This window comes from Arachis ipaensis, chromosome B02 (genome assembly GCF_000816755.2).
Source record: "Arachis ipaensis cultivar K30076 chromosome B02, Araip1.1, whole genome shotgun sequence".
Taxonomy (NCBI): domain Eukaryota; kingdom Viridiplantae; phylum Streptophyta; class Magnoliopsida; order Fabales; family Fabaceae; genus Arachis; species Arachis ipaensis.
This window is the reverse complement of record NC_029786.2, coordinates 104255726-104278290: the sequence shown is the minus strand read 5'-3', so window position 1 is coordinate 104278290 and position 22565 is coordinate 104255726. Positions and strand designations below refer to the sequence as shown.

Here is a 22565-nt window from a genome sequence, read left to right as displayed (position 1 = left end):
TTTGTTTGTTAAAAATATGTAATTATTCATTTTAGACATTGTAAATTTATTTAAAATATTTGTAATTTTCTTATTCAACTTATATTTGAGTCGGTTAGGCTTGCATGGGGATTATTTTCCTGAGCGCCGATCATGGCTCATTTTGGACCGTGACAGATATCTTCCTTTCTTTTACTTGGGCACTATCAGAGTGTGGCAACAAATTCAAGTATATAGGCATCTTCATTATCCCATGCTGTAATTTAATTTATAATCAAACTAGAATGAGATCCGCGCAATGCGCAGACTGTAAATTAATAATAGTATAAAATAAATATTAAAAATTGCTATGTTTTGTAGAATTAAATTAAATTAGAGTGAGATCCGCGCAATGCGCAGAGGGGTAGATTATTTATACTATATAGTATATTTTAATAAATGTTATATTAAAAACATTTTAGAGAACATATTATAAATAGATTTTGAATTTATTTATTTTTAAAAAAGACATAGGTTATTTATATTAGAGTTATACAAAACTGCATTTTTATTTTTTTTTTCATTTTTCGATTTACATTAATGGCTACACTTTGTCTTTTTTTGTAGTTTTTTTGTTTGTAAATAGTTAAAAAAATAAATGAATGAGAATGAAAAACATATAAAAATATTATATTAAATTTAAGGAATTTTTGACAATTAGTATGAGAGATTAAGAAATGAAGAGTAGTAAGAATGTTAATATGTATAAGTTGTAGAATTTGAATATTTGTAACTAAAATTTTTTATAATTATTATTATTATGACACTTTTAATGTATGCATGTTTATTGCATTTAATTAATACTTGATGTTTCAATTGAATAATAATAGATAAGAGTTTTTTGTTTTAATTTTTTTAAAACATTTTACTAAATAGTGATTGGTTGATTTTCATCTTTTACCAAGTCATTAGAATTGCTGATGTGACATCATTAACAAAGAAAAGATGACTTAAACTCATTGTGGAGAGAGTTGGTATCAGCTTTTAAATAGATAGATAGATAGAAGATAGATAGATAGATGTAAAAGATTTCATTTTCATCCTACATAGCAAACAATTACAACAAATTATACACATTTTTTTCTATTAATTAGTTATGAGTAGCAACAATTAGAATAATACATGTTATAAAATAATTTGTACTCACCTAAAGTGAAAGCTGAATTGGCAATATTTCTTAATCTAAGACATAGCTTTCTCTTCAAGGGTTGTAAAATTATTATTGAAGTAATTCTTTTTTAAAAAAATTATCCCATGAAGTATTAAAAATACAAATAGGCTTCTCAATTTCTTTCTCAATAATTTGATTTAACTAATGGATTGGACAATCTTATTACACAATAAAATTGGAAAGATATCCATATTTTTCTACAAATTGCAAAATTACTATTCATGTGATTTTTTGACCCAAAAATTATCCTTTTTTCACCGATTTTATTATTTTAAATATAATACAAAATATTTTATTTAAATCATACTTAATGATTCGTAAACAATTACAAAAGAATTTTTTTCTATTCATACCAAAAATCAATACAAAAAATAAAACAGAATATGTTATAAGACTTTTTTGTACTAACCTGAATTGGAAGCTAAATTGGCATTCCTCTTCGACCGGAGATGTTGCTTTCTTCTTATTCTTGCTTGTCTAAATTGGATAGATCTAAGTGTTTCAAATAATTGTGTTTCTACATTTTTAAAATAGGCATCAAAAGAGAAATAACAATTTGAAAAAGAGGAACTAAATTGTGGAATAATTTTAAATGCACATTAATTTTGGTTGTGACTGTTGGACAGAACCCGTTAAAAAAAGAGGAATACATAAACTGTGTTACTTGCAATGATTTCACAATTAAAATATTATGTATAACAATAAGTAAGCGACAAATTTGAAAATCTTTAGGAAAATACCTGGGAAGAATGGTGACGTTGACCTGAGATCTAGAATCGAGCTCCGGGAGGGAAACCGCAACAGGAGGAATGGAGTTTGACCTGGTTTCTGCAATTTACGCAATGCGGATCCATCGAAGATGGACATCGCGATGGACAATTTGTTTCGAGAAAAAAACAATGGCTCATGGGACCGGAAGAGGATGTAGGTAGGAAAAAATAATGGCTCAATGCGGCTCCATCGAATATGGACATCGCGATGGACAATTTGTTTCGAGGAAAAAACAATGGCTCATGGGACCGGAAGAGAATGTAGGTAGGAAAAAACAATAGCTCATGGGATGGTACGGAGAGGTGCGAAGAGGAAGAGGGTCTAGAAGTATGAGAAAGGTAAGGGATTTTTTTTTGGGTAAATGTTAATTTGTGTTTTTGTTGTTTTAGAAATAAGGATTGATTTGAAAAAATTTAAGTTGTTGATTTTTATTGTGTTTTTTAGTTTTATTTTGTATTTTTTTTGTTTGAAAATAAAAGTTGATTTGGCAAGATTTGATTGGTTAATTCTAACATTTTGCCAAGTAAGCAATGTTGCTGACATGGCGTTCGTAGAAGAAGAGGAATAGCTTCAAAGTAACGTGGGTAAACTCATGTATCTACTTTTATATATTAAGAATAGAAGCGTCATATTTGATATTCTATAGTCTAATACTAAATCATCATAGGATCGAGTGTTTGGTTAAATGGGTAAAGCAACAAATATTTGTGTAAATACCAACCTTTTTATTCTTTGTATATAATCAAGGACCATTCACCTTGGTTTTCTCATAGTTGGTGGAAGATGGTCCCCATGATCTGTTAAGCATCATACTTATCAGTTCATTACATTTGGATTAAAAGATATAAATTATTAACTATAATATAAACAAACAAAAATGAAAGATAAAAATTAAAAAGTAGTTTTATGTTGAAAATTATTTATTTTAAAGGTAGCAGACGCATGCAATGTAACAAAATACAAGTGGATTCACACCTCATCTAGTCTGGTAATAAAAACAGAAGGGTGAATAATTTTTTATTGGTATAGAGAAGCTTGAATGGTAGGTGGGTTAGTAAATAAATACAAGTGGATATTGTTAAACATTTTCCACCTAATGATTCATTGTAGAGATCATTTAAAAAATGGAATGATGAAGACCAAAGGAAACGAAAGCATCTCACAGCTTCGGAGAAAGAAAATAAGAAGCTTCAAATGAAATTTGTCATGAAGACAAAAGGGATTAAGCAAATGAAGTCAACATACATTATTATTGGTTAATTATAATAATCTCCGCCTGCAACACATTACAGTAATACTTCACTTAACTGCTACCGCTTCAAAACTCTGTCTTTGTGAGAGAATTCTGAGTTTGGAGTGCAAACAGAAACCGCTTCCCTTTCCTTACCTTTCTTACTTTCTTGCTGTTGTGAACATGGCTGCTGAACTTGTTGGAGGAGCTTTTCTCTCTTCATTTCTCAATGTTCTTTTTGACAGGCTGTCTGATCCTGAGATCATCAACATGATGAGAGGAAAGAAGGTTGACCAGAAGCTGCTTCAAAGGCTGGAGAACATTCTGAACGTGGTTGAAGCTGTGCTGAATGATGCTGAGAAGAAACAGATCACTGACCCTGCTGTCAAGAGGTGGCTCGAAGATCTCCAAGATGCTGTCTATGATGCTGATGACTTGTTGGATGAAGTCGCCACCAAAGCTGCCACTCAGAAGGATCCACCAGGTAACTTCCTGTCTCGCTTTCTCAGTTTGCAAGATAGGGAGATGGTTACTAGGATTGAAGAAATCATTGCTAGACTAGAAGATATTGCAAAACACAAAGATATCCTTCGTCTACAAAAGATTGCAGTCAAGAACATGTCAGGGAGAATTGAATCAACATCTCTTGTTCAAAAGTCTGATTTATTTGTTGGTAGGGATCAAGACAGGGAGGATATAGTCAAATTGTTATTAGATGATACTAATGATGGTGAACTATCTGTCATCCCCATCTGGGGTATGGGTGGGATCGGAAAAACTACTTTGGCTAAGTTGGTTTTTAATGATGATAGAGTGCAGCGAAAATTTAATATCAATGCATGGGTTTGTGTTGGGGAAGAATTTGATGTTCTTAAAGTGACAAAGACTGTAATAGAGGAAATAACTTCTAGTCGCTGTGATATGAATAGCTTAAACTCAGCTCAACAACATTTAAGGAGTAAGCTAACAGGGATGAAATTCTTGGTTGTTTTGGATGACTTTTGGAGTAACAATTACACAGCTTGGGCAAATTTTCTGATTCCTTTTAGATGTGGAAGTGAGGGGAGTAAGATCCTTGTGACAACTCGTAGCGAAAAGATTGCAAACATGGTGAAAGGTTTTCATTATCAAGCCTACAATTTGAGTGCGTTGAATGATGAAGATTGTTGGGTAGTGTTTGCAAATCATGCATTTCTTTCTGGAGAGCGTCTAGCTTTTGAAAAAGTTGCCAGAGAAATTGTTAAAAAGTGCAAGGGATTACCTCTAGCTGCTCAAGCACTTGGGAGCTTATTAAGGTCCAAAGATAATGAAAAGGATTGGAATAATGTTTTGAACAGTGAAATTTGGGAATTTTCTGAAGAGGAAATTGAAATTATTCCTGCTTTGAGGATCAGTTATTACCACCTTCCTTCTTACTTAAAACGTTGTTTTGTTTATTGTTCTTTGTATCCCAAAGACTATGAATTTGATAGAGATGAATTGGTGTTATTGTGGATGGCCGAGGGTCTTTTGCAACGGCCGAGGGGGGGAAGCACTTTAGAAGAAGTTGGCTATGAGTATTTTAGTGATTTAGCATCAAGATCATTTTTTCAACCTTCCAATAATGCTTATAATACTTCATTTGTAATGCACGATCTCATGCATGATTTAGCAACGTTCTATGGTGGAAAGTTCTTTTCTAGAACCTTTGAAGTCAAGAATGCAGCAAAGCATGATGTCAAAACTCGCCACTTGTCATGTGCTCGCAAGAATGATGATGATTCGTTTATGAAGATCATGGAAGCATGCAAAAGGTTAAAACATGTGAGGACATTGTTGCAACTCAATTTTCGTAAAGATGGTGGAATCCGAGAGGGAGATAGTGTAGCCGTTCCTTCTGACTTACTAGAACAATTGAAGTGCTTACGAGTTTTGTCATTTAAATTTTTTCCAGATGATGAAAACTTGTTGCATCATTCGATTGGGGAATTGATCCATTTGCGTTATTTGGATCTTTCAGACACATCCATCGTGACTTTACCTGAGTCGTTAAGTTGCTTGTACAATTTACAAACCTTGAAGTTGAGATACTGTAAAAAGCTTAAAAAGCTTCCTAGCAAGATGCAAAATCTTGTGAATTTGCGTCATCTTGATGTTTCTGAAACTGGTTTGGAAGAGATGCCAAAAAAGATGAGCGAATTAAAAGATCTGCAATTTTTAAGTTTCTACATCGTGGGCAAGCATGAAGAGAATGGAGTTGGGGAATTGGGAGGACTAGCACATCTTCATGGGTCATTATGGATTGAGAAATTGGAGAATGTTAAGAATAGTGGTGAAGCATCGAATGCAAGGATGGATGAAAAAATACACCTGAATACTTTATATTTGTGGTGGTCAACGTTTGAAGAAAGTGAGGTTTGTGATTCCGAAAGTGAAAAAGATGTACTTGACAAATTACGTCCTCACAAAGACTTGAAGAAGCTATCCATCAGTTGTTACAGAGGTACCATGTTTCCGGATTGGGTAGGGCAGTCTTCGTACCACAACATGACTTGGTTGGAGCTGAGGGGATGCAGGAATTGTTGGGTGCTTCCTTCACTTGGACAGTTACCCTCTCTGAAGAGGCTGCTCATTTCAGGGCTCGACAAGGTGAAGAAGATTGGTGGGTCATTCTATAAGGGTGATGGAACTCAGCATCAGGAGACACCCTTCCGATCCCTTAAATTTCTCATTATTCAAAGAATGCCTTGCTGGGAGGAATGGGAGTCATATGAATGTGATGATGATGAGGATGCACCATTTCCTCAACTTGACGAACTTCATATATTGCAGTGTCCTAAGTTAAGAGGAGATTTGCCCACTTTCCTTCCGTCTTTGAAATCACTATTCATTTATGAATGCAAGGAGCTTGGTTGTTATCTGCCAAGAGCTCCCATCCTACGCAAATTAATAATAAGGGACAAACAGGAAGCAAGAATGCGGGAGCTACCACTTTCCATGTTGGAGACACTAGTAATTAATGGAGAGCAGCTTGTGGATTCTCTGTTTGAGGCCATGACCCACACCCAACCAACCTCTCTCATAGAGCTACAGATCTCAGAGTGCTCATCAGCCGTATCATTTCCAGAGGATTCTTTGCCCCCTTCATTGGAATATCTAGGCATCTTCAATTGCAAGAATGTAGAATTCCCAATGCACCACCAACAACATCACTCGCTAGAGAGATTAGAATTAGTCAACAGCTGTGATTCGCTTACATCCTTCGCATTGCCAGCGTTCCCAAATCTCAAGGATCTCAGAATCGCAAGACGTGAAAAGTTGACATCTCTGGAGGTGTCACAGTCCCTCCGAGAATTATGGATTGCAGAGTGCCCTAAGCTGGAGAACATAATAAGGCTGCCTGCCTGTTTATGGGAACTCAAAATCAGAGAATGTGGGTTGTTGGGTAAAGGCATAGAGAGGAAGGACACCCACATTTGGCCATCCATTTCCCACATCCCCGTAATATTTGTTGATGAGAAACTGATTCAATATCACCCAACATCTTAAAACAGGTAACTCTTTTGCTCTTTCTCTATATCCCAAACCCACTTCATCTTCTCCAACATAATCTTATTTTTATTTCCAAATTTCTATACCTCATTCAAATTCTGTGTCTCCTACTCTTTTCACACTGTTAATCACCACTCTAGTCAATGCCTACTTTTGGGAACTTATAGTATGGGTATACAATGTCAATTTTGGTCTTTTTTTCCCCCTAATCTTCTTCTTTGTTCTTCATGTATAAGGACATTTAACTATTCTTCTGGGACTTACCAATTTAATGCAGTTCGGTTGTGCACCTCCATTCTTTTAAGGATGCTTCTTTGTTTCTAACATCTCTCTATTGAAGCTTGTTTTGTTAATTCAAGGATCATACCTTGAGAATGATGAAATCTTTCCCTTCCATTTTTTACCTTTTCTATTAATTGTTTTTCTTCTTTCTTTCTTATTTCAATCAGCTACTTTTGCACCATGCCTTGTCTTACACCTAAATGTAAGGCCTTTCGTTACCTTTCTTGGTGTTGCTCCTGCTTTCTTGCCCGTGCCCTTTGTTGGATTTGGTATAAGTTTATTATCTTATTATTAATTCTGTTGAATTAAGAAACTAATAAACTTTGTGATGGCAAACATTTATGGTTGAGTTAATGTGCACTAAGCGAAAATTGTATGAGTTATTATAATGTGTTTGTTTCGGTGCAGCAACAAACAAATTGAAGCGAAGTTGGAGTAAGCTCAATTTGGAGAGCAGGGGAACCTGGTCAAGAATGATTTCATGAGGTGTGGTCTCTGCATCAATAAGAAAGCTGAATTCATGGAAAACACCATCCTCATAGAAAATCAAAAGAAGAAATAGATGATGCAGAACAGAATTTCGCTAAGACCGATAGATCAATCAAAATGCAACAAGAGCACCTTCAATGATAAGGATACAGTTGGAGCAGCCTGTCAAAAATAGGCATAAAGTGTACAAACTTTGCAATGTTCAAAGAAAAAAGGAAGGAAAAACTTAATTATATATTTTGACTGACATTGTCCAATTATCTTTTTTCTCTTAGTAAGAGTTTTCATTCTTCATCATTTCATTCTATTTTAGGATAGCTGATATGAATTATTCTATTTATAAGAAAGAGAGAGCTTAAAAAGTGAGTATCAATTTCTGTCATGAGAAAGGCAAGAGAGCTAGGATGTGAGAATATGTAGAAAAAGCTGTAAGTGGTGTTTGAGAAATTTGTTTTTGTATTTGGCTTGAATTGATATTTGTAACTTGAATTTGTTTATAGTGGAAAATTCTACCATTTTTTGTGGTGGAGATTGGATGTAGATCCCACTTTTGGGATTGAACCAGGATATATCTCGATCTTTTCTATTACAGCTTTCATCCAAAATATCATTAAAATTGTCATCTGCATATCTTTCTGCAAATCTTGTGAAATCGTAAACGCTAGCAAGTTTTTTTTCTTAACAAATCAAGATGCATTCAGAATGTCATTATGTTACAAATATGAAGTGCTTATGGCAAAGATTGTAGTAGCAGCTTCTTTTGTATGTTAGCAATAAGCAAGGATTAGACTGAGCTAGGTAATTTTGTTACAGCCATTATAGGTTAGTTGTTATAGCATTCTTCTTCTATTTTGTGTGTAACAGCATAGTACTACAGGTTGATATATAAGCATTAGTGTATTAATTTATTGACATAGAATTGTAATTGTAATTCATTCTCATTTAGTAAATATACAAATTAGTTTTCTCATTTTCTACTTTCAATTCCTTCAACTCTGCTTTCTTTCTCCATTTTCTGATTTTTTTTCTTACTTTTATTCTCTTAAAGTATAATTTTAGTACCTCACTCTGACAATAGTTTTGGTTGTGTAGCATTGTTGTAGTGCAAAATTTAAATAGTAAAAGTTACAATAGATGGCAACAAAGTTGAAAATCAAATCATATGCTTTGGGTGGAAAGTTCATTCCATTCCCTTGCTGCATAGTTTCAACACTTCACAGGAGCCAAAAGATTAAAAGGTGTCACACATAATCACACATTCCATGCCCTTGGCTATTAATCATTTCTTGAAAATATTAGTGGCATGCTTTCTCACAATGGCAACCTCCATGCGCTACAGGTGCCACACTTTATACTTCAGCTATGAAATTCTTGTTGATACTTGAGACGCAATATATATTTCTTGTGTTTCTTAATTTTCTATTTATTTATTTATTTATTTATTATTATTTCAAGAATGGATCAAACATAAAGGGTTATTTTGCATGGCCATTATTACATTTATTTGATTTATTGGATGACTACAAAGTAAGCTATGGCCAATTATAAAGATATCCAAAACTCTCAGCAAAATGGTACAATTGGTTCTTGAGAGGTAGAATCATGGAAGGACCTTTTCCTGGCATTGAATATTAGGCAACATTGAGCACAGCTTATTGGCCCAAAGATGATGGAGAGGTATTTTGAGAGCTTCAAATTCTCATTTAGTTTTTAATGTCATAGATTCACAATTCCTATTATTCATAATCTTTTAATTTTATTTTGTTTTATTTTTCAGCAGGGCTAGAATATATGGGTGGAAAGATCATGATATGATCAAAGATGCTGAGGGAAAAAATGATGATTGACAAATCGAGTGCAGATATTATCCAGATTCCACATGGATGGAAGGAAATAGATGTGTAACCACAGAGAAGCCCTTTCTCTTTCTCAACTGAAAAAGAATTTTGTGAATAACCTACAAATTGTGCATTCAGATTTGTTGATAAAACTGATAATTTTGATAGCTTAGCTGAGTCCACTACTGAGATACTTTATGCTGTTTGATTTAGAATCATGTTTTTTTTTTTTGTTACCAAATAGATTAATTTTCTGTATGAGTAAGTGGCTTTGATTGATTCAATACTCTGTTACACCATCGGGTTTAAAGCAATAATCGAATAAATTAAATTTCCTTTTTGGCAACTCTTCTATATACATTTTTAAAATGGTATATCTCTTTCTCTATGGCTTATTCTGATAATCCTGTATTTTCCAATGAGTAATCCCAATGAATATGTGATATGCCACATCATCCTAATATTTTGCTAAAACTTCTAGCTATGTAGCATATTTCCTTTCCAATAAGTGAGCATCTTAAGTTGCATGATGGACCAACATAATTTTATGGTTAAATTCAGTAGAAATTATTGCAATAAAGTTATGCTCAAATTTATATATTTTTGAATAATTTCAGTCCATATGATATACTAAATTTATCTCAAAATGCATACATTTTATAGTGCTATATAGTTACTGTCTAACTGATAAAGATTTGGTTTGCATTATTGTGTGGTTTGGTCAAACACCAAGCAATGCATCATTACAACTTAAAAAACTGTCATATACTAGTACTTTTTTGAGATTGTTTTTTAAATTTGCTTGTAGAAAATTGTGTGAACGTTCTGATAAGTTTACTAGTCTTGGTGAGTGGTTGACCTTGTGCCATCTCTTTTTAATATGTGGGATTGTTATGGTAAAAATAGTTTATATAAAATAATTTTTTTTAATAGCAAAATCTGATTGGACCATTATTGAAGACTGCATGAAAATGTTGTTGAGGTTGTTGGGATACATGTCTTCAATTTATGTGTTTAGCTTTTAGAATCACCTACTGAGGGGAAAAAAGAAGCTTTTAGGAATCATATTTCCCTCTTAATGAAGCGTAGAAGCCAGAAATAGATAAAGGCTGAATACATGGTTTTCTGGTGTATTTTCTCATTGATTTAATGTGACATCACAAGAATTTTCTTTTCTTTATGCATCATATTTGATCTAGTGCATGGAGCCTTGAACCTATAAGAAAACAAAGCTCATGACGATGATGTAGATTGTAAACAGCAAGAAGGGAAGAGGAATGGACATAGTTAGTGACTCAATTTGCGCTATGTAATGTGACCTGTCATATAGATATCTTCCTTTCTTTTACTTGGGCACTATCAGAGTGTGGCAACAAATTCAAGTATATAGGCATCTTCATTATCCCATGCTGTAATTTAATTTATAATCAAAAGCGTCATATTTGATATTTCTATAGTCTAATACTAAATCAACAAATATTTGTGTAAATACCAACCTTTTTATTCTTTGTATATAATCAAGGACCATTCACCTTGGTTTTCTCATAGTTGGTGGAAGATGGTCCCCATGATCTGTTAAGCATCATACTTATCAGTTCACTACATTTGGATTAAAAGATAAAAATTATTAACTGTAATATAAACAAACAAAAATGAAAGATAAAAATTAAAAAGAAGTTTTATGTTGAAATTATTTATTTTAAAGGTAGCAGATGCATGCAATGTAATAAAACCCTACAACTTGTCTGCTAACAAAATACAAGTGGATTCAAACCTCATCTTGTCTGGTAATAAAAACAGAAGGGTGAATAATTTTTTATTGGTATAGAGAAGCTTGAATGGTAGGTGGGTTAGTAAATAAATACAAGTGGATATTGTTAAACATTTTCCACCTAATGATTCGTTGTAGAGATCATTTAAAAAATGGAATGATGAAGACCAAAGAAACCAAAAGCATCTCACAGCTTTGGAGAAAGACAATAGAAGCTTCACATGGACTTTGTCATGAAGACCAAAGGGATAAAACAAATGAAGTCAACATACATTATTATTGGTTAATTATAATAATCTCCACATGCACCACATTACAATAATACTTCTCTGACCTGCTACCACTTCCATACTGTGTTTGTGAGAGAATTCTGAGTTTGGAGTGCAAACAGAAACCACTTCCCTTTCTTACTTTCTTGATCTTGTGAGCATGGCTGCATCACTCGTTGGAGGAGCTTTCCTCTCTTCTTTTCTCAGTGTTCTTTTCGACAGGCTGTCTGATCCTGAGATCATCAACATGATGCGAGGAAAGAAGGTTGACCAAAAGCTGCTTCAAAGGCTGAAGACCATTCTGAATGTGGTTGAAGCTGTGCTGAATGATGCTGAGAAGAAACAGATTACTGACCCTGCTGTCAAGAGGTGGCTCGAAGATCTCCAAGATGCTGTGTATGATGCTGATGACTTGTTGGATGAAGTCGCCACCAAAGCTGCCACTCAGAAAGATCCACCAGGTAACTTCCTGTCTCGCTTTCTCAATTTGCAAGATAGGGAGATGGTTACTAGGATTGAAGAAATCACTGCTAGACTAGAAGATATTGCAAAACACAAAGATATCCTTCGTCTAGAAAAGATTGCAGCCAAGAACATGTCTGGGAGGATTCCATCAACCTCACTGGTTAAAAAATCTGATATATTTGTTGGAAGGGACAAAGACAGAGATACCATAGTGAAATTGTTGTTAGATGACGATGGTGAGCTGTCTGTGATTCCCATCATGGGCATGGGTGGGATAGGAAAAACTACTTTGGCTAAATTGGTTTATAATGATGACAAAGTGCAGCAGAAGTTTAATGTGAAGGCATGGGTTTGTGTTGGTGAGGTGGAATTTGATGTTCTGAAGGTCACAAAGGCGGTGATAGAGAAAACTTGCAGTCCTTGTTACTCAAATGATTTAGATACAGCTCAAAATCATTTGAAGAATGGGCTAGCGGGGAAGAACTTCTTAGTTGTTCTGGATGATGTATGGAGCAGTAATCGTGAGCGTTGGGAAAATTTTCTAACTCCTTTTGAATGTGGAAGTCAGGTCTGCAAGATTCTTGTAACAACACGTCTTGATACAGTTGCTTCTGTGGTGAAAACTAGACATAATGAAGCTCACAATATGAGTTTGTTGGATGAAGAACAATGCTGGTCAGTGTTTGCAAATCGAGCATGGGATCCTGCAGAATCCCGAGATCATTCAGCTTTAGAAGAAATTGGTAGAAAAATTGTTAAAAAATGTAAAGGATTACCTTTGGCAGCTCAAACAGTTGGAGGGTTATTGAGAGGGAAAGATAATGAAAAGGATTGGAATGATGTTTTGAATAGTGAATTCTGGGAACTCTCTGAGGAGGATAGTGGGATTCTTCCTGCATTGAGAATCAGTTATTACCACCTCCCATCCTATTTAAAACGCTGCTTTGTTTATTGTTCTTTGTATCCGAAGGACTTTGAATTTGATAGAGATGAATTGACATTATTGTGGATGGCGGAAGGTCTTTTGCTAGAACCAAAGAGTGGAAACACTTTGGAAGAAATTGGTTATGAATATTTTGATGATTTGGTTTCGAGATCATTTTTTCAACATTCTAACACTTATGTGAATTCATTTGTGATCCACGATCTCATGCATGATTTAGCAAAGTTCTATGGTGGAAAGTTCTTTTCTAGTATCCTTCAACTCAAGAATGCAGCAAAGCATGATACCAGAACTCGCCACTTGTCATGTGCTCGCCGCAAGAATGATGAGGATTTGCTTATGAAGATCACGGAAGCATGCCATAGGTTAAAACATGCGAGGACATTGTTGCAAATTTATAATGAATATGGTCTATTCTCAGTGGGAGATAGAGTAGCCGTTTCTTGTGACTTACTAGAACAATTAAAGTGTTTACGAGTTTTGTCATTTAATTTTCTTTCAGATGATGAAAACTTGATGCATGGTTCAATTGGCAAATTGATCCATTTGCGTTATTTGGATCTTTCATACACATCCATCGTGACTTTGCCCGAGTCTTTAAGTTGCTTGTACAATTTACAAACCTTGAAGTTGAGAAACTGTAGAAAACTTAAAAAGCTTCCTAGCAAGATGCAAAATCTTGTGAATTTGCGTCATCTTGATGTTTTTGAAACTGGTTTGGAAGAGATGCCAAAAAAGATGAGCGAATTAAAAGATTTGCAAATTTTAAGTTGCTATATTGCGGGCAAACATGAAGAGAATGGGATTGGAGAATTGGGAGAGCTAGCAAATCTTCATGGATCATTGTGGATTCAGAAATTAGAGAATGTTAAGATTAGTGGGGAAGCATGGAGTGCAAGAATGGATGAAAAAATGCACCTGAATGCTTTAGATTTGAGTTGGACATCATTTGAAGAAAGTGAGGTTTGTGATTCCCAAACTGAAAAAGATATACTTGAGAAATTACGTCCTCACAAAGACTTGAAGGAGCTATCCATCGGGTGTTACAGAGGTACGATGTTTCCGGATTGGGTAGGGCAGTCTTCGTACCACAACATGACTTCGTTGGAGCTGAGTGGATGCAGGAATTGTTGGGTGCTTCCTTCACTCGGACAGTTACCTGCTCTAACGAGATTGCTGATTTCAGGTTGTGATAAGCTGAAGAAGATTGGTGGGTCATTCTATAAGGGTGATGGAACTCATCAGCATCAGGAGACACCCTTCCGATCCCTTAGATCTCTGGACTTTCGTCATATGCGTTGCTTGGAGGAATGGGAGTCGTATGCATGTGATGATGATGATGATGCACCATTTCCTCAACTTGAGACGCTTATTATAGAGAACTGCCCTAAGTTAAGAGGAGATTTGCCCACTTTCCTTCCGTCTTTGAAACAATTTTACATTTCAGGATGCGAGGAGCTTGATTGTTATCTGCCAAGAGCTCCCATCCTATGCGAATTAAGAATACATGGCAAACAGGAAGCAAGAATGCGGGACCTACCACTTTCACTGCAACATCTAAGAATCGAAGGAAAGCAGCTTGTGGAGGATGTGTTTGAGGCCATGACCCACACCCAACCAACCTCTCTCAGTTATTTAAGAATCTCAAAGTGCTCGTCAGCAATATCATTTCCAGGGGATTCTTTGCCCCCTTCATTGAAACAGTTGCGGATCAATAACTGCAAGAATGTAGAATTCCCAATGCAACACCAACAACATGAGTCACTAACCAGTCTTGAAATAGACAACAGCTGTGATTCACTTACATCCTTCCCATTGTCAGCGTTCCCAAATCTCAAGTCCCTCATAATCGCCAGACGAGAAAATTTGACATCTCTAGAGGAGCTGTCACAATCACAGTCCCTTCGAGAATTAAGGGTTGAAGAATGCCCTAAGCTGGAGAACATAATAAGGCTGCCTGCCTCTTTAAGGGAACTCTCCATCAGCAAATGTCAGTTGTTGGGTGAAGGCATAGAGAGGAAGGACCCCCACATTTGGCCATCCATTTCCCACATCCCCGGTATTTATGTTGATGGGAAACAGATTCACAATGACTCAACATCTTAAAACAGGTAAAGCATTGTTTTTTGTCATCTATATTTCATTCTAAACCTTACAAATCCTCATTCTATGAGCCTTATTTTTCACTGTTCATTATGTCATTTGGGAAAAAGATTAGTGACATGCTTTCTCACAATGACAACCCCCAGGCCCCAACACATTCATTTAGTTCTATGTTATAATAATGCAAAACAGGGCATCAAGGTAAAACCTCTTTCAACATATTACTCCCAAAAGGCAAAAAAAAATAGCAATGGACTAACCACTATCTATTCATTATGATTGACATTCTGTGTTTTTAAATTTTTATTATTAGTTACAAAATGACATGAAATTTCCAACTAGCAGTTCAAGATTCAGGTTTCTTAGCATTTCATAGTTTTCATTAATGTCCTCAACTATGGGTACTACTCATTTATGTATAACTACCACCATCTATGTTTTGGCTGATGCAGAGAGTCCATTTTCAAATGAAGGGGTGTTTTTTCTTGTGTATTTTATTTTTCAATTAGATTATTTTACTGTATAGCTATGTAGCCTATTTCCTTTCCAATAAGTGAGCATCTTAAATTGCATGAAGAACCAAGATAATATAATTTTAGCGAACGATATAATAAATTTATCTTCAAATGCATGCATTTTATGGTGCTATGTAGTTACTGATAAAGATTTGGCTTGAATTATCATGTGGTCAGGTCAAAGAATACCAAGCAATGCACATTACAAGATGTGTCAAGGATGAAATACTTGTATGCAGTATAGGTGCCACACTTGATACCTTCAGCTATGAAATTTTTGTTGATATTTGAGACACATAATATATACTTCTTGTGTTTCCTAATTTTCTCTTTCACAATATAAATTCATGAGAACTCTTAATCTCTTATATTCGTGTTCTTTTTTCATTTTCCTTTTATTTTTTATTTTTCTTAACAGGGCTCTAATATATGGGAAGCAGGATACTTATGTGATAGGAAAAGTTATGGGAAAATAAAATGATAGTTGAGAAATTGAGTGAATGATGGTTCTAATGAGTCAGTCTCTTTTTCTTCGAAACACCTTAGTCTATGGGATACTATGAGGTAGAAATCAAAATGAGTGTTTGGTGTGAGGTGTTCACTTTTCTGTTGAAAAAAAAGGAGAGGCATGAGTGACTTGTAATCTATCTTGACAAATTTGTAATCTAAACTTGATTAGTGAAAATCCAATCCCACCATTTTTTGTGTTGGGGACTGGATATAGATTCATATTGAACTAGGATATATTGCCTGGGTAACTCTTCTACCTTAGTCTCTTAATTAAAATTTTTATTTGCTGCATTTCATGAGTTCTCATAAACTGTTATAAACGGTCGTACTAGTACTTTTGAGATTGTTTTGTAAATTTTCTTGAATTTCCTAATTTTCCATTTTATCTACTTTTTTTTTCCTGGCAGGAATGGATCAAATATAAAGGGGTATTTTGCATGGTCCTTTCTAGATTTATTTGAGTTATTGGATGGTTACAAAGTAAGCCATGGCCTATATTTTGTCGACAGAAATAATCCAGAATTGAAGAGATATCCAAAACTCTCTGCAAAATGGTTTAATTGGTTCTTGAGAGGTAGAAGAAGCACTTCTATAGTTGCTGTTATGAAGCTTGTAAAGGATCCATCTTATATTTCTATTTGACACTTATTTGTTTAATTTTTTTGCATTAGAGCTAAGTGTGGGAGTGTATTGTAGAAGAAGAAACTTTTAGCATAATAGTTTTTCATTTCTACATTGTATTCCAAATGTTGTTGTCAACTACAGAAAAATATAATGATAAAAGTGGAAGGATAATATTTAAAGTTGTCATTGGTCACATAAATTTATCACTCTATTTTGTTCTTTATCTTATACATATGACACATTATTAGAAATGGAACCTCTGATATACATACCGTGTTTGTTTGTACCTTCACAATCGTTCTAAATCCATAAGCTGAAAAATCATAAATCAAACCATTTCATAGAACATATTAAACTCTCTACAAAAACAGTAAGATAACGTTGAAACGTGCCTGTATTGATAAACTGTGAAGCAAAACGGGCTAACTTGGCAAAGATGAAAACATTGAAGACCAAATTAATTGAAATCATTGAAGCAGATGATGCCCCACTTATAGTGGTGGTGCAGCGTGATTTGGATTCCTAGGTCTGTTCTCTTTTTGTTCTGTTTCTTTTCTTATCTTGCTCTTTAGCAAAGATAAAATTATTCAGTTTACTGTAATATAAACAAACAAAAATAATAGATAAAATTTAAAAGTAGTTTTATGTTGAAGTTATTTATTTAAAAGGTAGTAGATGTATTCATTGTAGTATGAAACAAAACACTACAACTTGTCTGATAACAAAATACATGTGGATTCACATCACACCTTATAATGTCTGGTAATGAAAACACAAAGGTGAATAATTTTTTATGGTATAGAGAAGATTGAATGGTAGGTGGGTTAGTAAATAAATACAAGTGGATATTGTTAAACATTTTCCACCTAATGATTCGTTGAAGGGATCATTTAAAAAATGGAATGATGAAGACCAAAGGCACTGAAAGCATCTCACAGCTTCGGAGAAAGACAATAAGAAGCTTCACATGAACTTTATCATGAAGACCAAAGGGATAACATATATTATTATTGGTCAACTATAACACTCTCAGCATGGACCACATTACAATAATATTTCGCTGACCTGCTACCACTTCCATACTCTCTGTGTTTGTGAGAGAATTCTGAGTTCGGAGTGCAAACAGAAACCGCTTCCCTTTCCTTCCCTTTCTTAGTCTTGCTCCTGTGAACATGGCTGCTTCACTTGTTGGAGGAGCTTTTCTCTCTTCTTTTATCGGTATTCTTTTTAATCGGCTGTCCGATCCTGCCATCATCAAGATGATGCGAGGAAAGAAGGTTGACCAGAAGCTGCTTCAAAAGCTGGAGAACATTCTGAACGTGGTTGAAGCTGTGCTGAATGATGCAGAGAAGAAACAGATCACTGACCCTGCTGTCAAGAGGTGGCTTGAAAATCTCCAAGATGCTGTCTACGATGCTGATGACTTGTTGGATGAACTTGCCACCAAAGCTGCCAAACAGAAGGATCCACCAGGTAACTTACTGTCTCGCTTTCTCAATTTGCAAGATAGGGAGATGGTTACTAGGATTGAAGACATCATTGCTAGACTAGAAGATATCGCAAAACACAAAGATATTCTTCGTCTAGAAAAGATTGCAGCCAAGAACATGTCTGGGAGGATTCCATCAACCTCACTGGTTAAAAAATCGGATATATTTGTTGGAAGGGACAAAGAGCGAGATACCATAATGAAATTGTTATTAGATGATGTTAACAATGGTGAACTGTCTGTGATTCCCATCGTGGGCATGGGTGGGATAGGAAAAACTACTTTGGCTAAATTGGTTTACAATGAAGACATGGTGCTGCAAAAATTTAACGTGAAGGCATGGGTTTGTGTGGGTGAGGAGGAATTTGATGTTCTTAAGGTCACAAAGGCTGTGATAGAAAAAACTTGCAGTCCTTGTTACTCAAATGATTTAGATACAGCTCAAAATCATTTGAAGAATGCGCTAGCGAGGAAGAAATTCTTAGTTGTTCTGGATGATGTATGGAGCAGCAATCGTGAGGGTTGGGAAATTTTTCTAACTCCTTTTGAATGTGGAAGTGAGGGAGGCAAGATTCTTGTAACAACACGTCTTGATACGGTTGCTTCTATGGTGAAAACTAAACATAATGAAGATCACAATTTGAGTTTGTTGGATGAAGAACAATGCTGGTCAGTGTTTGCAAATCGTGCATGGGATCCTGCCGAATCCCGAGATCATTCAACCTTAAAAGAAATTGGTAGAAAAATTGTTAAAAAATGTAAAGGATTACCTTTGGCAGCTCAAACACTTGGAGGATTATTGAGAGGGAAAGATAATGAAAAGGATTGGAATGATGTTTTGAATAGTGAATTCTGGGAACTCTCTGAGGAGGATAGCGTGATTCTTCCTGCATTGAGAATCAGTTATTTCCACCTTCCTTCGTATTTAAAACGCTGCTTTGTTTACTGTTGTTTGTATCCAAAGGACTTTGGAAGAAATTGGTTATGAATATTTTGATGATTTGGTTTCGAGATCATTTTTTCAACATTCCAACTCTGATGATAATACATTTGTGATGCACGACCTCATGCATGATTTAGCAACATTTTACGGTGGGAAGTTCTTTTCTAGAATCTTTGAACTCAAGAATACCGTCAAGCATGATACAAAAACTCGCCACTTGTCATGTGCTCAAAAGAATGATGATGATTTGCTTATGAAGATCACAGAAGCATGCGACAAGTTAAAACATGCGAGGACATTGTTGCAAATTTTTAATAAATATGGTGTATTCTCAGCGGGAGATAGAGTAGCCGTATCTTGTGACTTACTAGAACAATTAAAGTGTTTACGAGTTTTGTCATTTAATTTTTTTTCAGATGATGAAAACTTGATGCATGGTTCTATTGCCAAATTGATCCATTTGCGTTATTTGGATCTTTCATGCACATCCATCGTGACTTTGCCTGAGTCTTTAAGTTGCTTTTACAATTTACAAACCTTGAAGTTGAGATACTGTGAAAAACTTAAAAAGCTTCCTAGCAAGATGCAAAATCTTGTGAATTTGCGTCATCTTGATATTTCCGGCACTGATGATTTGGAAGAGATGCCAAAAAAGATGAGCGAATTAAAAGATTTGCAATTTTTAAGTGACTATATTGCGGGCAAACATGAAGAGAATGGGATTGGAGAATTGGGAGAGCTAGCACATCTTCATGGTTCATTGTGCATTCAGGAATTAGAGAATGTTAAGAATAGTGGTGAAGCATCGAATGCAAGGATGGATGAAAAAATACACCTGAATGCTTTATATTTGACATGGTCATCAGGTGAAGATAGTGAGGTTTTTGATTCCCAAAGTGAAAAAGATGTACTTGACAAATTGCGTCCTCATGAAGACTTGAAGAAGCTATGGGTCTTGGGTTACAGAGGTACGATGTTTCCGGATTGGGTAGGGCAGTCTTCGTACCACAACATGACTGTGTTGAGGCTGAGTGGATGCAGGAATTGTTGGGTGCTTCCTTCACTTGGACAGTTACCCTCTCTGGAGAGGCTGATCATTGAAGAGTTCGACAAGGTGAAGAAGATTGGTGGGTCATTCTATAATGGAACTCATCAGCATCAGGAGACACCCTTCCGATCCCTTAAAATTCTCATTATTCGAAGAATGCCTTGCTGGGAGGAATGGGAGTCATATGAATGTGATGATGATGATGATGCACCATTTCCGAAACTTGAGACACTTGTGATATGGGATTGTCCTAAGTTAAGAGGAGATTTGCCCACTTTCCTTCCGTCTTTGAAATCACTACATGCGAGGAGATTGGATGTTATGTGCCAAGAGCTCCCATCCTACGCTCATTAAGAATAGATGGCAAACAGGAAGCAAGAATGCGGGAGCTACCACTTTCCATGTTGGAGAGACTATGGGTTAATGGAGAGCAGCAGGTGGAGTATGTGTTTGAGGCCATGACCCACACCCAACCAACCTCTCTCATAAAGCTAGACATCTCAGAGTGCTCATCAGTGGTATCATTTCCAGGGGATGCTTTGCCCCCTTCGTTGAAAGAGTCGCGCATATACGATTGCAAGAATGTAGAATTCCCAATGCAATACCAACAACATCACTCGCTACAGAGATTAGAAATACACAACAGCTGTGATTCGCTTACATCCTTCGCATTGCCAGCGTTCCCGAATCTCAATGATCTGAGAATTGAAAGATGTGAAAATTTGACATCTCTGGAGCTGTCACAGTCACAGTCCCTCCGATATTTAGGGGTTGAAGAATGCCCTAAGCTGGAGAAGATAATAAGGCTGCCTGCCTGTTTAAGTGAACTCATAATTTGGCCATCCATTTCCCACATCCCCCGCATTGAACTCGATGGGAAATGGATTCGCAATGAGTCAACATCTTAAAAGAGGTAACTCTTTTGCTATCTCTCTGTATCCCAAACCCACTTCATCTTCTCCAACATCATATTCATTCTCTCCTACTTAATCTTATTTTTATTTCCAAATTTCTATACCTCATTCAAATTCTGTGTCTCCTACTCTTTTGCGGAAAACACAAAACTGAATCCTCTCTTTTCACGCTGTTAATCACCACTCTAGTCAATGCCTACTTTTGGGAACATATAGTTTTTTATTTTTGGGACTTATAGTATGGGTATACAATGTCAATTTTGGTATTTTTTTTTCCTAATTTCTTCTTCTTTGTTCTTCGTGTATAGGGACATTTAATGATTCTTCTGGAACTTGTCAATTTAATGCAATTCGATTGTGCACCTCCATTCTTGTAAGGATGCTTCTCTGTCCCTAACATCTCTATTTGGATTTAATGTTACGTTTCTCCTATATTTTGCTTTTCTTTTTTTTTTTTCTCTGTTAAAACTGAAAGGGTTCTGAGAGAAGTAATTGACATTGCAGTACAAGTTTAAAATTTTAGATTGTTGATTTTTTTTCCCCTCTCTCTGATAGCATGGTTAAATTTGATTATTTGGGGCCAGTAATGTTGAAAGCTGGGCCGAGTGGCTGATATGATGATCTCAAAACAATGTTGCTCAACTCAAGGAAGATATGAATTCCGAGGCATGTCTTTGAGTAAGTTTCTGTTTACCCCATAAGTATTCATGAGCAGTGTTGAGCAAGTGGGCAATGGCATGGCTTATAAGCAGAAACAAATGGCCATATATTTTTCCTTTTCGGGAAAAAGGTGGGGGGGGGGTGGTTCAGAGAGAGAATAGGGATTTTGGGGATAATGTTATATATAAACTACATATAGCATAAACATGCTTTGTTCTACTTCTAAGTGCAAACACAATGTTTATTAGAAGGTTATAGTTTTGTTAATTCAAGGATCATCCCTTGAGAATGATGAAATCTTTCCCTTCCATTTTTTTGCCTTTGTCAGTAACGGTATTCTTTTTTTTCCTATTTCAATCAGCTATCTGAGGCCTTTCATTACCTTTCTTGGTCTCGCTCTTGCTTGCTTGCCAGTGGCCTTTGTTGGATTTGGTATATGTTTATTATCTTATTATTAACTTCTGTTGAACTAAGAAACTAATAACTTTGAGATGGCAAACATTTATGGTTGAGTTAATATGGGCTAAGCACAAATTGTATGAGTTGTTCTAATGTGTTTGTTTTGGTGCAGCAAGAAACAAATTGGAGCAAGTTGGAGTAAACACAATTTGGAGAGCAAGCTAACCTGGTCAAGAATTCATGGAAGACATCATCCTTGTATAAAATCAAAAGAAGAAATGGAAGACATCATCCATGTTTTCCCTTTATACCAATCTTATCCATGATTTTTGCACTGATCTTTTTACCAACACATCTCAATTATTTCATTGAAACCTCAAATTTCAAATCAACAAGACCACAAGAAGGGAAAAAACATCTCCATTTCCAAAACCATATCCAATTAGTAGCACATTCAAAATGCAAAGGAACACTCTACCCTAATCTCTGTGTCTCAGCCTTATCCACATTCCCAAACCGTGAAACAAAAACAATGCCACAAATAATCTCCAAAGTTGTCAACCACACAGTCCATGAAGTCA

General features: G+C 35.5%; 3 protein-coding genes across 20 annotated transcripts in view; all 3 read left to right on the top strand.

Moving 5' to 3' along the window:
* The window catches only part of LOC107626153 (putative disease resistance RPP13-like protein 1), a 76349-nt gene that overhangs the window by 23932 nt on the left and 29852 nt on the right, over positions 1-22565 (top strand). The window lies entirely within an intron of this gene.
* On the top strand, positions 2954-22245 carry LOC107626144 (putative disease resistance RPP13-like protein 1). Of its 6 annotated transcripts, XM_021116478.1 has the most exons (6): positions 2954-6615; positions 20738-20924; positions 21234-21298; positions 21481-21603; positions 21947-22017; positions 22157-22245. In XM_021116478.1, the coding sequence occupies exons 1-2, from the start codon at positions 3375-3377 to the stop codon at positions 20917-20919; spliced, it is 3423 nt and encodes a 1140-aa protein (XP_020972137.1). In that variant the 5' UTR covers positions 2954-3374; the 3' UTR covers positions 20920-20924; positions 21234-21298; positions 21481-21603; positions 21947-22017; positions 22157-22245. The 6 variants fall into 6 exon arrangements, with proteins under 6 accessions (XP_020972137.1, XP_020972139.1, XP_020972140.1 ...); XM_021116481.1 differs by lacking the exons at positions 20738-20924; positions 21234-21298; positions 21481-21603; positions 21947-22017; positions 22157-22245 and adding exons at positions 6959-7022; positions 7172-7206; positions 7413-7909 and having other exon boundaries at positions 2957-6724; XM_021116479.1 differs by lacking the exons at positions 20738-20924; positions 21234-21298; positions 21481-21603; positions 21947-22017; positions 22157-22245 and adding exons at positions 6959-7022; positions 7172-7909 and having other exon boundaries at positions 2957-6724.
* LOC107626148 (putative disease resistance RPP13-like protein 1) overlaps positions 9279-22565 on the top strand; it is a 32372-nt gene continuing 19085 nt past the window's right edge. For 5 of the 7 annotated variants that reach the window (XR_002358103.1, XR_002358102.1, XM_021116485.1 and 2 more), the window contains exons 1-2: positions 9279-9394; positions 11594-14890. Coding sequence is in view for 4 of the 7 variants with exons in the window: in XM_021116485.1 (XP_020972144.1) it covers positions 9315-9394; positions 11594-14885 (3372 nt within the window). In the remaining 3 variants the exon portion in view is untranslated. Of the gene's footprint in view, positions 9395-11593; positions 14891-15574; positions 15642-16314; positions 16718-20924; positions 20942-22565 lie in introns of those variants that run through there. The other 2 variants (XR_001617483.2, XM_021116484.1) reach the window with 2 other exon arrangements.

Excerpts from the sequence above, each read along its gene's own strand:
- LOC107626144 (XM_021116478.1), top strand. The coding sequence starts at position 3,375 with ATGGCTGCTGAACTTGTTGGAGGAGCTTTTCTCTCTTCATTTCTCAAT. Across the intron at positions 6,616-20,737 it reads CAGAGAATGTGGGTTGTTGG|CATCTCTGGAGCTGTCACAG; the intron begins GTAAAGGCATAG and ends GTGAAAATTTGA.